The 14,595-nt window shown below is 37.3% G+C and overlaps 1 protein-coding gene across 2 annotated transcripts; it reads right to left on the reverse strand.

Moving 5' to 3' along the window:
• Positions 1 to 410: 410 nt before the first annotated feature.
• On the reverse strand, positions 411 to 14,510 carry mtmr7a (myotubularin related protein 7a). 2 transcript variants are annotated; one of them, XM_056769454.1, is made up of 14 exons: positions 14,306 to 14,510; positions 10,243 to 10,353; positions 9,436 to 9,598; positions 8,798 to 8,955; positions 8,547 to 8,675; positions 7,651 to 7,785; positions 7,415 to 7,547; positions 3,227 to 3,336; positions 3,025 to 3,150; positions 1,986 to 2,035; positions 1,685 to 1,885; positions 1,464 to 1,598; positions 1,061 to 1,187; positions 411 to 986 (listed from the first exon to the last, which is right to left on the reverse strand). In XM_056769454.1, the coding sequence occupies exons 1-14, from the start codon at positions 14,444 to 14,446 to the stop codon at positions 654 to 656; spliced, it is 2,052 nt and encodes a 683-aa protein (XP_056625432.1). In that variant the 5' UTR covers positions 14,447 to 14,510; the 3' UTR covers positions 411 to 653. The 2 variants fall into 2 exon arrangements, with proteins under 2 accessions (XP_056625432.1, XP_056625433.1); XM_056769455.1 differs by lacking the exon at positions 14,306 to 14,510 and adding an exon at positions 10,933 to 11,132.
• Positions 14,511 to 14,595: the final 85 nt, after the last annotated feature.

The following is a 14,595-nucleotide window of genomic DNA, read 5'->3' on the forward strand; positions in this document are numbered from 1 at the left end:
TTGGTTGAATTTGGTTAAAGGGATAGTTTACCCAAAAATGAAAATTGTGTCATGATTTACCCACTCAGATTGTTCCAAAATTGTATACTTTCTGCTTAACACAAAGACAGATATTTGGAAGAATGTCAGTAACCAAACAGATCTCATCCTCAATTTACTCACATATTTTCCCTACTATGCTAGTAAATGGGGGATGATCTATTACTGACATCTCTATCCCTTTAAGTAGCCTAAACGAAATCTAAGTTTGAAGCTTATGCAGGAAAACTGAATATAAAGATTAAAATAATGCATGCCGCCCAAGAATACTTGATATCTTAAAGTAAGAAAACATTACTAAATCTATAAATTTCATGACAAACAGTAAAAACATTTATGAGATCATGTATAACACACACATTTTTATTTTTTTAAAGAACTCAAGCCAATTGTAAATCATGAATATAAATCATGTGTATATTATGTAATAGAACATTGACCTCCATATATGATAGTCCACATAAAATGCACATTCAGACAGAAAGACATGCTTCTATAGTACATGGGAAACATGTCCACATTGCCAAATATATTTGCATAATCTGAAATACCCACATTCTTCTCATCACATACACACTTTTCATACAGCTTTCTCTTCTTGAAGCAGTATCCGTTTATCCTCTGCCGGAGCCAGTCTCATCATAGTCAGGATCTTTCACACTGTCCTCACTCGGCAAAGACTCCCCACCAGAAGAATGGCAGCTAAAATCAGCAGCTCCTGATTCTTGATCACTGTTGTCAGCCTCTGAATTTTTTGGTCTGTCTGCAAACAGGCGAAGCTCTGCATTTTGCTTCTGATGGAGGGCGAAAACATTTGGAGTAGCACCTTCAAAACCACCAAAGTATTCCTGAGGTGAACTAGCCCGGTTTATATCTGATGGTGCAGCCCAAAGTTTCTGCCTGTTGTCCAGTATATCCTTTTTCATGTAGAGAGCTTTTGCACGTTTCTACAAGGCGAATAAACTTTATCATAAATAAATGAAAATAATGCATTAATAGAACGTATGTAAATAATGTCTACCTGCTCATAGAGAGCCAGCTCTTCTTCAAGTTGCTGTGTTTCCTCTTTTATAGCCATTAGGCAATCCAGCTCAGACTGACGTGGGTGCAGCTCACGATCAAACTGATTATACAAACCTTTCCAGTATCTGATAACATAACAGACAAATTATTTTTTTCATTGAAGAAATAAAGAAAAATAAACACTGGTGATTTAAGACAAATAAAATACCATTTATACTCTATACTATTTCAAACAGAAAAAAAACACATTTGTAGCTCAATTGACTTTAAAATGGATAAGGTAATCAAAAGCCACCAGCAGAAGAGAGAAGGATTTTGGAGAAATATTAAAGGTTTCCAGAATATGATAAATAAATAGATAAAGATTTAATTTCATGCCGGATAAACAAACACTGACATACTTGAAACAGAAGGGGGCAGTACTGGGCCTCAAAAGTCCCTCTGTTTGGGTTCGATTGGGTCTAAAGAGAGGGTTCATAAAGTCCAGTCTGTTTTCCCATAAATGAGACCATATGGAATGCGTTTTCTCCTGTATACTTTAGAAAGGACGCATGAAAAAACAAAATTAGTAGATGTGGAGAACACCTATTTTTTCAACATATGATATACAAAGGACAATTACCACAGATCTCTTCTCTCCTTTTGGCTGTTACAAATGAAGTTGCCATAATGACAGGAATAGAAGTGGTTGTGGATGCTAATAAGAAACTTCTCATTGTACTCAAATGAAGATGGAAACTGCTGCATGAGCTGCCACACACATTCCAGGAATTGATCTATAACAGGTGACACCTCTTTGGCTTCTCCATCCAGATGACTGTATCTGAATAAGATAATATATGATCATACAGGTATTGACTGTTAACAGATCAAGCACTATTAACTGATTCACATCACTATCCAGTTAAATGACTGCGACTAACCTGTGCGAAAACTTGTGTCCAAACGAAACCCAGTCTTTCTCAATCAGCACCTACACATCAAAATTGTATTTACTTGTCTCAAAGGTGAGGGGTGTTTTGATAGTTTAATATATAGAAACAACTATTTGGTAAACTATTTTTAAATACTGTGACCCTGTGGCACTATCTCACTGTTTGGGAAACCTTCATAAAAAAATCAATATGTTAGCTATTCTGTCTGAAGCACTAGTGTACAGTACTTTAAAGGTCCAGTGTATGACATTTAGCGAAATCTAGTGGTGAGGTTGCAAATTGCAACCAATGGTTCACTCCTCCGCTCCTCATCTCTTTCGAAGCAATATGATGGCTGACACAGGACAAACATGTCACGATTTCGCTTCTTTGCCGAAGGAGATAATGTATTTATGAAAGGCGCTCTGCAGAGAGTGAATTCCACGTAAGGGGACCTGTGGTGTATGTAGATAGAAATAGCTCATTCTAAGATAATAAAGACATAAAGCTTCATTATTTAAGGTCTTTATACACCTCTGAAGACATAGTTATGTAAATTATATTGAGTTTCTGTCCAAAAGATAGATCCTCCAAAAATGATGTATTGGACCTTCAAAACAGAACATTATTTGTAAACGGTATCTACACATAATCCATTATTGTTGGTATCTCTCTTTCCAGTGTGTCAGGAAATGAGATGGTATTCCCAGACAGAACTAATCTTTGCTACAAGGTATGCTTCTCTTTTGTTTACCCCATATGAAGGTCAGCAGATGATTGTCTAAACCCGAGCCTTCCAATTGAATGAAACCTCCCCAGCAGAGATCCAATGTCAATCCTTATGACTATAATATTAAGATCCACACTGGCACTATGAACTCTATGACTTGAAAGTTGCTGTCCTGAAACAATAACCTTCCAGGGAATGCACGTATTCACATATTCAATATATCATATACTGATTACAGTAAATACACCTGAATTCAAAGTTGCTTTATACCTAAAGTGCAAATATGTACAGCTGAAAAACATAAATATAGTTGTTTACCATTAGTCCCTTGATGGTCCTGTAGTAAGGGTCCAGAAGTACACTGGTCACAGAGCATACCTGAGCCGTTCTATCCCAGCCATCAGAACAATGAACTAACACACTGACACCCTCAAATGCCACAGCCTGTGTGTGTGAAAACATGCAGTCAGTACCAGAAAAGTCATTCATGAACTGTATAAGTGTCAAAGACATTATTTACCTTGGATATAAAGATTCCAGCATCCAAGATTGTTTTGATGTGTTTCAGCCAGTCCGAAGTTTCAACACCCAAGAGAAATTCTGCCATGGATGGAGAACGTAGTGTAGAAACTGAAGACAAATTCTCAGAAGGTTAAATCAAATATTCTTCCATAAGAGCCCCCAAAACATAGCTATTAAAACTACATTTTAAGACATTTAATTAAAGTAAACTAGAAAATATATGCATTTTATTTAAAATAGGGCTGTCACACAATTACTTGCGATAAATCGTATCCAAAAAGTTTGTGTTTACATAATATATGTCGGTGTACTGTGTATATTAATTTTGTATTTATAAAACATACACCTAAATCCATTTGTATATATAGCCTACATATACATATATTCAGGAAATATTTGCAATTTATTTATTTTACTACTAATTTAAATTATATGGGAATATTTATACATTTTTATATTTTTCTCAAATAAATGCATCGCAACTTTCTATGGAAACCCGGCTAGTGATGTTTTTCACTCAGTCGCTTTAATATGCAAATAGAATTACGGTCAACAACGTGAGTCAAATTATCCCAAAACTACATCATACATGAACAACCAAAAAGGACAAGCTCTTCAGTTCAGGGTACCCGTTTCAAGCTGCATTCACAAATATGAAAAAAAGTTAAATAAACATTTGCACTTCCTCGAGGCATGATGACAAAGGCATATAGCAATGTTCAGCCGTAGTGTTGTCGGGTCGCAAATGTTTGCCTCCTAAACACATTTTAGGTTAAAGCGGAAGTATGCCATCGCCTTGTACGCATATACTCCATTAAAAACCTTTTATAAAATATGCTTGTTAGGTTCTAAAAGATGAAACATTAAGTATAGTGTGACGATATACACATGCGGTTACTCTGTTAGAATACTTAGAACTGACCTCATAAGTCTATTTTAATGACTTCGGGATCGGCCAGTTTAAAAGTAATGAAAAATATCTGGAGTTACTTCTATGACAAGCTCTAGCATCATTTGTTCGGATGCCACTTCCATGATTTGTTTCCAAACCAATGACAAATATTTTTAAGTGGCCAACGTTTTCTGGGGTCACTGTGATCTGAGACAATGATGAAAACCAGACTTAGAATTTACAGCAGGGAACTGATATGAAGAAAACTTTTATATATTTTTAGTTTAGAACACCACACACAACCTCTTCTCTAAAGCTCAATATTTAGTTTGGCTCTGCAATGAAAGTTGTTAAATTTTATTTAAAAAAAAGTGCCCTATTTTGGCATATTTACTTATGTTGCCTAAAACATACTCGGTTGATAAATTGGCTGTCTTTTGAGGGTCACAAATATCACAGCCTTGATGACAGTTCTGTCTGATGCCTCATTTATTATTATGACAATCTAATAAATGTGTATATCTATTAGTAGCATTTAGTGTTTTCTTTTAAACCAACACAAACAATTACTGTAAGTACTGAAAAAACTCTGATAAGTAAACAGTGCAAATGTGATAAGAGAGTATTTAGGAGCTGGTGAAGTCCTATGAGAAACCTCCAGATGAGACTAAATACACAAACCCAGCTCTTCACATAAGAAGCTAAACTAAGTTTACTCTAAGAAGAATTGACCATGTTTTGATGAGAGCCTCAGTGGATACAGAGTCTCTGCTGGATAGCCAATCTCTGATTATTCAACCAGATTACTCCCTAGTGTTTGCTGGATCAAAATGCTATCACACCCAGCACCACTATTATTTCTTCCACACTGGAAGATATCATTCTCACGCCCTCTTCTTCTCAATAGGGGTTAAAAGGTGCCTAATAGTTAAGTCGATAAAAATAGGAAAGCAAGATGGATTCATAGCTACCCATACAAACACTATCTGCTTTGGCAGGAAACCCTCCTGTGGCACAGTTTATTGCAGAGCGTCTTTATTACAGTGGATAAAACCATCAGTTGTCTGAAGCCTGGTATTCCAGACTCAAAAAAACGATAGGAAAATCGTCCAAAAGTTGAAGTGCTGCCACAGGTATATAGTGATTCAAGTCGGTCTAACAGTATAAAGTGTTTTTTAATAGTGACATTCATTTTCTTGTTCAAAGGAACAGTTCAGTCAAAAATGAAAATTCTGTCTTCATTAACTCACCCACAAGTTGTTCCAAATTTGCTTAATATGACTAGTTGTTATAATCCCACAATTTCAGCACTGTTAAATTGCCCAATTGGACATTTCCCACACCTTGTGCAGCGGGAAGCAGTAACGAATTAGAATAGAGGAAAGGAGGTTTCACTGGTTCGTCAGGCAGGCATCCTCTTTGTTTGGGCATAAATGAATTAAGAATTACATAGCATACTTGTCTGTCCTTGCTATTATCAGAGAGACACCACATGAGTTGTGTGTCCCAATTTCATCACATTATCCTGAGTGATAGATGCCTTTTGGTGAGGTGCTGCTTATAATGCCCTTTGTATGGTTCCCATCAATGCGACACATAGTCAGTTATGCACTTCAGCATCATTGGGTGTTTCGGCCCTTTATCACAAGACACCCTCAGCCAAGGGAGGCCCACCGCAGGTTGATCGCATTATTACAAGGTCATCTGGCAGAAGCAGTGGGCAGCTATCACTGGAGGCTCCACATTCCTTACCTGCCGGTCCCGAGATTTGAACCAGCAACCTTCTGGTCACGAGTCCGATTACCAAAACTGTTAATGCGTGCACAGTGTCGTATGGATCTGTATCGCATACAATTACAACAAATTACCAAAATAAACACCACCATACGTACCAACCTGTTGGCTAATGCTGTTATAGCACCACTGGGTCAGTTAATGCAAGCTCAGCGCCCCCGGTCCCGTACGGCATAATAATACAGAACAATTTTATTACGTTGTAACTTGGAAGCCCATATTGCGGCCTTCTGTTTCAACCTCACCCAGTGGCTTCTTCTCTCAGCGACAGTGGCAAGTTCTTTGACTACCGTCCATTGGGTACTTATGGGTACCTATCTACCCGTCCTGTGATCCCCACTTTCTTAAGCAGCCTTGTAGTGAAATTGGAAACAAAGCCCTTGCAGCCCACTTCCACCGGGAACACTTTCGCTGTCCATCCCCGATCTTCAAGTTGGCATACCGGAGATTCTTTCTTTTTAAATGCTACTTTAATGGCCTATTCCCAAGGTACAGTCAACTCAACTATGAGGACTGTCCTACTGAAACTGTTTCACAGATTGAGACCACAGTATCTGAGGTCATCTTCCATCCATTTTCCTTTCTACTACTTCTACTGTTTGGGTGGGTAGTCTCCGGGTTGCTGACTGCTGGAAAGTTTATGCCTGGTTGGGGTTCGTCAGGGGTTCTGATACCCTGTGGGCTGAGGTGGCTGTCCCGCCACTGGGCTTCCCCAGACTGATTTGCCTTACCTCTTGCGAAGTATTGGTTAATACGAGCCCCCTCACGAAGCTCTCTCAAGCACTTCTTCCTGCCGTGATGGATTTAAAGACCTTTCTCTGACGTCACCTTTGTTCAGCCCCAAATGCATATCCGTAGCTTCTGTCCTGTTGTTCCAACTTCTACTGAGCTGATCTCTTGAATTTTCGTCATTTCCATTCTGATGTCTGTTGCCATGTGATTCGCCGATAAGACATCTTGCACCCCTCTTGTGTTTTTCGTAGCCACAGATGGGTGGACCCATTACGCTTCTGGTAATGGTTCCTGCCGACATGGGTAGCAAGCCCATGTCTGCCCCCATGTCTATTCCCTCCTGTCAACAGTCTCTCCAGGCTGTCACCAGGTCTTTTCTTTATGCATACATGTCTTTGTTCAAATGAACATAGAGAAAGATGTTTGGAAGAATGCTTGTAACCAGTTCTTGGCCACCATTGACTACCATAGTTTGTAAACAAATCTAATCTCTTTCTACATTTCTTTATTATGTTAAACACAAAAGAAGGTATTCTGAAGAATGTAGGAAAGCAAACAGTTCTTGAGCACTTTTGACTACACATAATTTTTCCTACAACGGTATTCAATGACATCCAAGAACTGTTTGGTTACAAGCATTCTTCCGAATGTCTTTCTCTGTGTTCACTAGAACAAAGACATTTATACAGAATTGAGTAAATTATGACAGAATTTTCATTTTTGGGTGAACTGTCCTGTAATGAGATGGAGAAGCCAGTGAAACAATACCGTCTATCAGTTTCTGCTGACTGTTCCTCATCACATGGATGTTTTCAATGCCAATGAACTGGAATTTGATGTTGCAGTAGTTGTCCTCATTTTCATAGCCTTTGCCCGCTGCTCGGTTTGCCATTGCGTTTAACTGCGAATATAAGTATAAAAATGTTGCATAATGTATAAAATGTCATCTTTCTTATGTCATTCTGATTATAGGTCCCTTATATTCTAATATTTAATGAACTGACCTTGGGTCTAGTATCCACAACATACATGAACCGGCTCCCAGGATTAGACTTCATGATGGCCTGCAGCATTTGTTCATCCTCCAGACAGCGGGCACTGAAGCCAGAGAGAGGTTGACTGCTCCGACATATAGTGGCCTAAAAGGAGACATCATAGGAGCTTGAATATGCTGGTTTAATTTATCCTTTATTCTTCCTGATCTTGCAGAAAAGCAAGCAATGTGGGACTTCAGAGTCATTCCCAGTCTTATCTTCCAAGCTCAGTCTATAAATTCAACACGAGGAACGGAAGATCGCACTGTCCTCTCAATGGACTAGGGTCCATTTCATGAGAATTTGGCCTTGGCCTCATAAAAGCCAAGTTTGCATTATTACATTTTTAGAGACCGTTTGGATCATATTTTGGGGTTAACATGGCATGAAATGTGGGAGATATTAAACTAAGACTGACCCCTTCGCGTCCCACCACCGTGATCCTTATGTGGAAGTTTCTCCATGTGGTTTGAATTCATGTGTCCAAAGTAAACATAGAGACTCCCAGGGGAATATTTGACCTCATTGAAATGAATGTCTCAAACAAGAGATTTAAATAAGGGTGCAGAAAGAGCTCAACCAAGCATTTAAAATATCCATTATTGCTGTAATTCATAATGCAGGCATATGCCACATTAAACATTCAGTCTCCTGTCGTGGTAAATAATCAGATTCATTTTTAATCGACTCAGAGTTATTGTTGTGACAGGCTGAAACAGTGCACGCTGTTGGCAAAGAAATCAAATAAGACCTTATAGCTAAAATAAGAACTCTGTTCACTCTGGGCAGGACAAAAATCTCATTAACAGTGGCGGATGAATACTGGAGCCACAGAGAGAATGTGCCAGATGTGAAAGTACACTCACATGGTTTTCCTTGCAGTAGTACGACAACGTGGGAAATCGACCTCTGCTGCGAAACTTTGAGCTCCCCAAAATGACAGGTAGAGTGACGGACTGAGGCACCAACAGATCGGCTGGATAAGTATCACACACCTGTGTCATAAAAATTATACAAAACAAAAACATTTTCATATAATATTTTAATTTTTGATATTTTGGCTTTGTCAGCTCAATCAAAGATAAAGCTATGGTAAAGATTTGTGGTACATACTTACTGTGTACTCTCTGTTGATGGGGGTGACATGCCATTGTTTATTTGGAAGTCCCATTCGATTGTACTCAGCTTTCAGATCTAAAAACTCCCATGAGCGCACCCGTTCAGAGTTGTCAACGTTAGGATGGAAAGAAAAACAATACAACTCCTCATATTTTTCTGCAAGACAGAAAAAAACATGTCAACAATAATCTGACAGTACAGCAGGTAAACAACAACATACTGAACTGTAGGACTGTTGAAGTGAGCATGTTAACTGCTTCCTTTTGTTATGTGTGACGGCCAAATAGGCACATTCAGACCACCATGAGCATCCTTGTTCGCATAAACTAATGGAGAATGCATTCCTCAGTAAATGGAGAAAGACAAGCGTTACAGATAACTTATTTATCCAGCCCAGATGAGACAGTACACAAAAATCAAGTAATTTGCAGCATGCCGGTGGCATCTGTAAACATCTAATATATATCCATAAAGTGTGAGGATTTTTTTATCTTGAGTTCTCTGTTTGCATTATCAGCATGCTTTATTGGAAGTTGACAAACATATTTTTCATATTACACATTTTTTTAAGTGTTAAAACAATTTTTTTATTGATTACAATATAAAAATCCAACTAGGAAATAATGCAAAGCCCACCTGGTCTGGAAAGACGTGAGAGTGAGATGTAGATATCATGGCAGTCACTCTCTTGAGGAATGATAAACTGTATGATCTGAAAGTTCTTGAAGAGGATTTGTAAGGGGTACCCACTCTGAGATGCCTTCTGCTTTACCACATTACACACCAAACTGTGCAGAAGCTGTGCAGAAATATATATTACACACATTACTATACAGCATGAACTCAATATATAGTAAACATTTTGTAGGTGTGTTCATGTAAATTGAAAATAAAGGTAGCCTATAATAACAAATACTGACAAATGATTATCTGGTGTTTTTATTTGATAGAATTACTTCCAAATAAACCTTCTAAACATATTACCATGTAGAAGATTTTCAACTCTAAAGATTTTGATATATATTCTTAAAAATAAAGGTGCTTAAACAGTTCTTTCCAGTTATGCCATAGAATAATGACCATTCTTTACAGAACCATCTCTTTTCTACCCTTTTTATAATCTGAAGAACCTTTTGCAAAACAAGTTCTTCAGATGTTAAAAGTTCTTTATGGAACCATTTAGACAAAAAAAGGTTCTTAAAAGGCATAGTGCAGCAATGTGTATCTTTTCCGAATAAGGGTTGATTTATTAAAACAGCAAATTATGGTCTGTGGTTAACTTATTTCTATTTGTCACAGGCTTATGGTCATTGTAGTACTAGCAACTCAATTTTTCATAAATCTTTAACCAGTATTGTAAAAACCCAATGACTACTGAGCGTCTTAGTTATTTCTGATGATATATTAATAGAGTCAAAGCTTTTTTATGGACCAAGCACTTACCCACAGCTCAGATCCTGTACCTACAAAGATGCTGTGAGTAGCAGTGAGGTAAAGAGTGCCCATCTGAGTCCTTCTAGAGAAGCTTCTGTCCACCAAACAGACATTTTCAACCTACAAAACATAAACAAGGTCACTACACAAATGTAGTAGTTATTAGTGATGCGCTATTCTAAACACCTGAGTTAAAATATGTATGTAAATATATAGGCCTATATAGGGATATATATTGAGTTATATTTGACAAATGAATTGTGACCGTTCAACCTGACCACATAGTCTATTGGTGCCTATATATACTGTACATATCTGATTTGATAGCTATTCATTTTAAGGTGCCCATCCTTTAGCTTGAAGTGATAATTGATGCACATGCTTGAATCAGCTGAGAAAACAGCTCTAATGGCACACAACATCAAAACTCAATAATTCTTTTGAAAAGATAGGCCTGTGAAATCTCTATCAGACAAGCTGAATCGGAGAATGAATGGATGATCATGGTCATGTTATTATTTCATTATTATTTCAACTACAGACACTAAACAACCAATGAATGAATCCGTTGACATGTGAGCAATCTCAGATTATTGCTGTCGACCACGGAAGCAATGAATGGATCTGTCAAGTACATGGCAGCATAATGCATTTTATTTGCCGAACTCTTGTATCATTTGATGGATGCTGAACATTTACCTTTGGCATTCTGATGTGCTCCATCTCTGCCCACCACACCTATGACACTGCGTGCACAGCTATATAAGTATAACTCTTATTATCATACTGAACGCGTGGTATTGTGCTATTTTAAAAACAATTTTTAAAGCATATGGTAAAAACGCGGATCGGTTTTGAATCCTGGTTAATACGGATCCTTGAACTGTAGCTCCTCCGGATTTTTGTTGCGACTCGCCGCATCTGTCAACGCTGCAGGGTCCTAAAGGCGACGGGTTAGGTGTGTTGCTCGTTTTTTTGCAGAATTTGTATAGAGTGTATTAGTATGAATATAAATTATGGTTTAGATTATATAGTATTCCAGATGTTATATAAACTATTCTTATTTGAATGGAGAACAAATATAGATTTTACGCCAGGAATATACAAGGGTGATTGAGGAAGTATGAATCAATCCTAACTGTAATAATGTATGTCTCTAAGTAATATTCATTCAAACAAGGCTGACATTATGAATTTAATAATGCTGAAGGTTGGGTAGCCTACAGGTGTTGATGTAGAAGGACAGCAATAAAGGGATGGTTCATTTGTAATAGGCGGTGTGACAAACATTTATCCCATAATTAATCTTCTCAGTAACATTTATTTTTGATATGAATTTATTTCTGAGGAGTCTTGTTCTGTGTTCACAGCTGATAAGCAGCTGTCATTTTGTCTGTCTCCATTCAACCTTTCTTGCTCCTCTACAAAGCACATATTGACACTGCTATGACGTCATGTGAATCTTTGAGTCTGTTAATCATCTGTGAGACTTTCCAGCGAGTTGCTATTAATTCTTTGTTCAGTACAAACAACGTTAATGTTAAAAGAGAAACCGGTCAAACTTTACAATAGGCTAAGGTAGTATTTGTTAACCTCAGATAATTAATTAGCTTACATGAACTAACAATGAACAAAATTTATGCACCATTTAAACACGTTAATCTCAGCATTTACTGATACATTTTTAAAATCAACAATAGGGAAACATTTTTGCATTAGAAATGCATTTCAGAGTTCTGTTTTCATATCATAAAATGTAATCTGCCATAATGTGACTACTGCCTAAAAAATGATGTCTCTCATTCCCTTTTAAAAACATCAGGTGATTTCTAGGTGGATCCGAATTTAGCCTAATAAGAGTGACCTAAAGTGCTTTATTCAGATACCTGAAGCAAATACAGTTGGATTGTGTTCTTATCAACATTCGTGTTTTTAATATTGATGTTTAAATTTGTATATATTTTTTTAAGCTATGGTTATTAACTGTGTGTGTGGATGACACAGAAAATTTAAGAAAAAAACCTTGGAGCAATTTCTCGCAAAATCGCTAAAATGAAGACTTAGCAAAGTAAGCAGATTTACAATAAAGTCAGCATTACACAGACCTTGCAATATGTTCATCATTTAACCTTCACATTGGTATTCAATATAAAAAGCTTTGTTTTGTTAGCCAGCTTATGTTCTTGAATGGTCCTGAGGCAGTATTTACTCTCTTTTGCCTTTATGTTATTAGACAAAATTTCTTTCTTATTATAAAAAAATCTGTACTGAATTCTTCAATGTCCATCACTTTGGTAAATTAAGTGATGTCATAGAAACCCATTTTCAATGATGATGCTTAATTTAAAGGGTTCATATGGCGCGAATACGTGTCTTTCGGTGTCTTTGGTGTGTTGGAGGTTGCCCATGCATGTAAATTTTAAAGTGTCGGAACCAAAGGTGCATTCGATCTAAAAGCGAATGCTCTCCCAGACCTTCCTGAAATGCCTTGTGTAACCAAACTCCCACAAATCTACGTCAGTTTGTGATATGATTTGATTAAGACCTCCCAAATGTATATGCAAGTAAGGTGGGCGTACATGTCAGTACCTGATGTTCCTAATATGGTAAGAGGCGTTACATTTCCGTCACACGCTTGCAGTATTCGACGAATCACTATGCACTGGTTGACTAGCCAATCAAAGCACACCTCGCTTTTCAGAGCGATGAGCCCCCGTAAAAAATCTGCATGTTTCAGCGAGGCGGGGCAAAGAGGAGATGCAAACATGTACGGTATATGGACAATACAGCGATTTTGAACCTTAAAAATCATGTATACATGTTGCATTACATCTAAAACAAACAATAATATTCGCCTAGCAGTGTCATGTGACCCCTTTAATGAATGAGGTGTGTCAAGATTTTCAATTTTGACAGTTAGCAAAGAATCGTTCAAGTCTAGACCTGTCATTTTCTGTATGCGTTTATTTCAGTGTTATAAATTATATCTTTAATATATATGCATTGAAGATTCTTATTTAAGTAATTTATTATAAGACAGAAACATATGGTGCGTCATCAAAACAAAAGTAAGCAACAAGTGACATTCATTGTAAAAAAGTTATTTGTTTTTACAGATAAAGAAGAAGAGCAGGCCATATGTTTGTATAATGACACTGCACGAAACTGGAGTAAAGTTGGAGTAAAAAATCTCATTGCATTTGGAGCTTATTTGCAAAGTAGAGCCGGTAACAAGATAGTATTTGTTAAAATCAATTGATGCATTACCGAAACTAACAACAAACATAGTTCAAGCATTTATAAATCTTAGTTCATGTTGATTTCTGAATTTTTTTTTTTTTTTTTTTTTAAATAAAACCTTATAAGCCTGATAACATTAGTTAATGCACCATGAATGAACAATTGTATTGACATTTTCATAAACACAGATAAAAACATGCTGAAAAACTATTTTGCTCATTGTTAGTTCATGTCAGCATTTACAAAAACACCAACAAAATACAACCCTGTTGCAAAGTGTTACCATCTGGGGTTTACCGTGAAAAACTGACATTGATCGAAACATTTCAAGTGACAGCTTACTTTGTGCATTGGCATATACATAACTTAGTCTCTTTTAACACTGGAACTTTGCTTTTTCAAATCTGGTGTACAGTTTGTGTTTACCTTTTCTAAGAGGCAAAAAGACACAAATGAAGCTTCGAAAGTGAAGTTCAAAAGTGAATAGTTTCTCCCCACTTTTCTTTTCATCCTCCTGCATTCTCTCTGCTGTGTGGGACTACATTGGCAGATGCTTAAAGCTGCTCTTTGGACTTGATTTTATGCCCAAACACAAGTCTGAGATTCGAACCAAGAGTATGAGCTGTTTGCCTGTTATTTAAATGTACCTACTGTGCAATTTTGAATGCAATTTCAAATCTAGGGTGACATGTGGTCACAGTTTACGTAACAGTGTTTCTCGCCCTATTACACATGCACGTCACATGATGAAAGCCCCTTTAGAAAGAATGTTAACAGCATGCCCGACTTTTGATCTCTCGTTTCTTTTGATTTCTGCCAGATCTGTCTTTACCTGGACGTGTGCCAGCATAGGCGAATGCAATGACCAACATTCCCAGAATATCTGTAAAGCAGTCTGTTCTTCTGTTGCCCCGGTTAGTGTATGAATGCTAGCAGTGGTGGTTCTTCTTTGCCCATCCATTATGGGTGGCATTTGCTTTCGCCGCAGTGTTCGAGATAGAGAAAGGGCACAGAATGGATAGTAATGATGAAAAGACTTATTCAGCCAGACTTAAATTAAACATACAAATTTGACTGTGATTCAAATATAACAGGGTTATATTGACCTTGTATCTGTGCGAA

The sequence above is a fragment of the Triplophysa dalaica genome, chromosome 16, assembly GCF_015846415.1.
Source record: "Triplophysa dalaica isolate WHDGS20190420 chromosome 16, ASM1584641v1, whole genome shotgun sequence".
Lineage (NCBI taxonomy): Eukaryota > Metazoa > Chordata > Actinopteri > Cypriniformes > Nemacheilidae > Triplophysa > Triplophysa dalaica.

What these genes read in the sequence shown, in the direction of transcription:
- mtmr7a (XM_056769454.1), bottom strand. Translation starts at nt 14,446, where the DNA reads ATGCCACCCATAATGGATGGGCAAAGAAGAACCACCACTGCTAGCATT. An exon ending in TCAGCAGAAACTGATAGACG is followed by an intron (nt 3,337 to 7,414) that starts GTATTGTTTCAC and finishes ATTTGTCTTCAG; the next exon opens with TTTCTACACTACGTTCTCCA. An exon ending in AGCTGGCTCTCTATGAGCAG is followed by an intron (nt 987 to 1,060) that starts GTAGACATTATT and finishes TTCGCCTTGTAG; the next exon opens with AAACGTGCAAAAGCTCTCTA.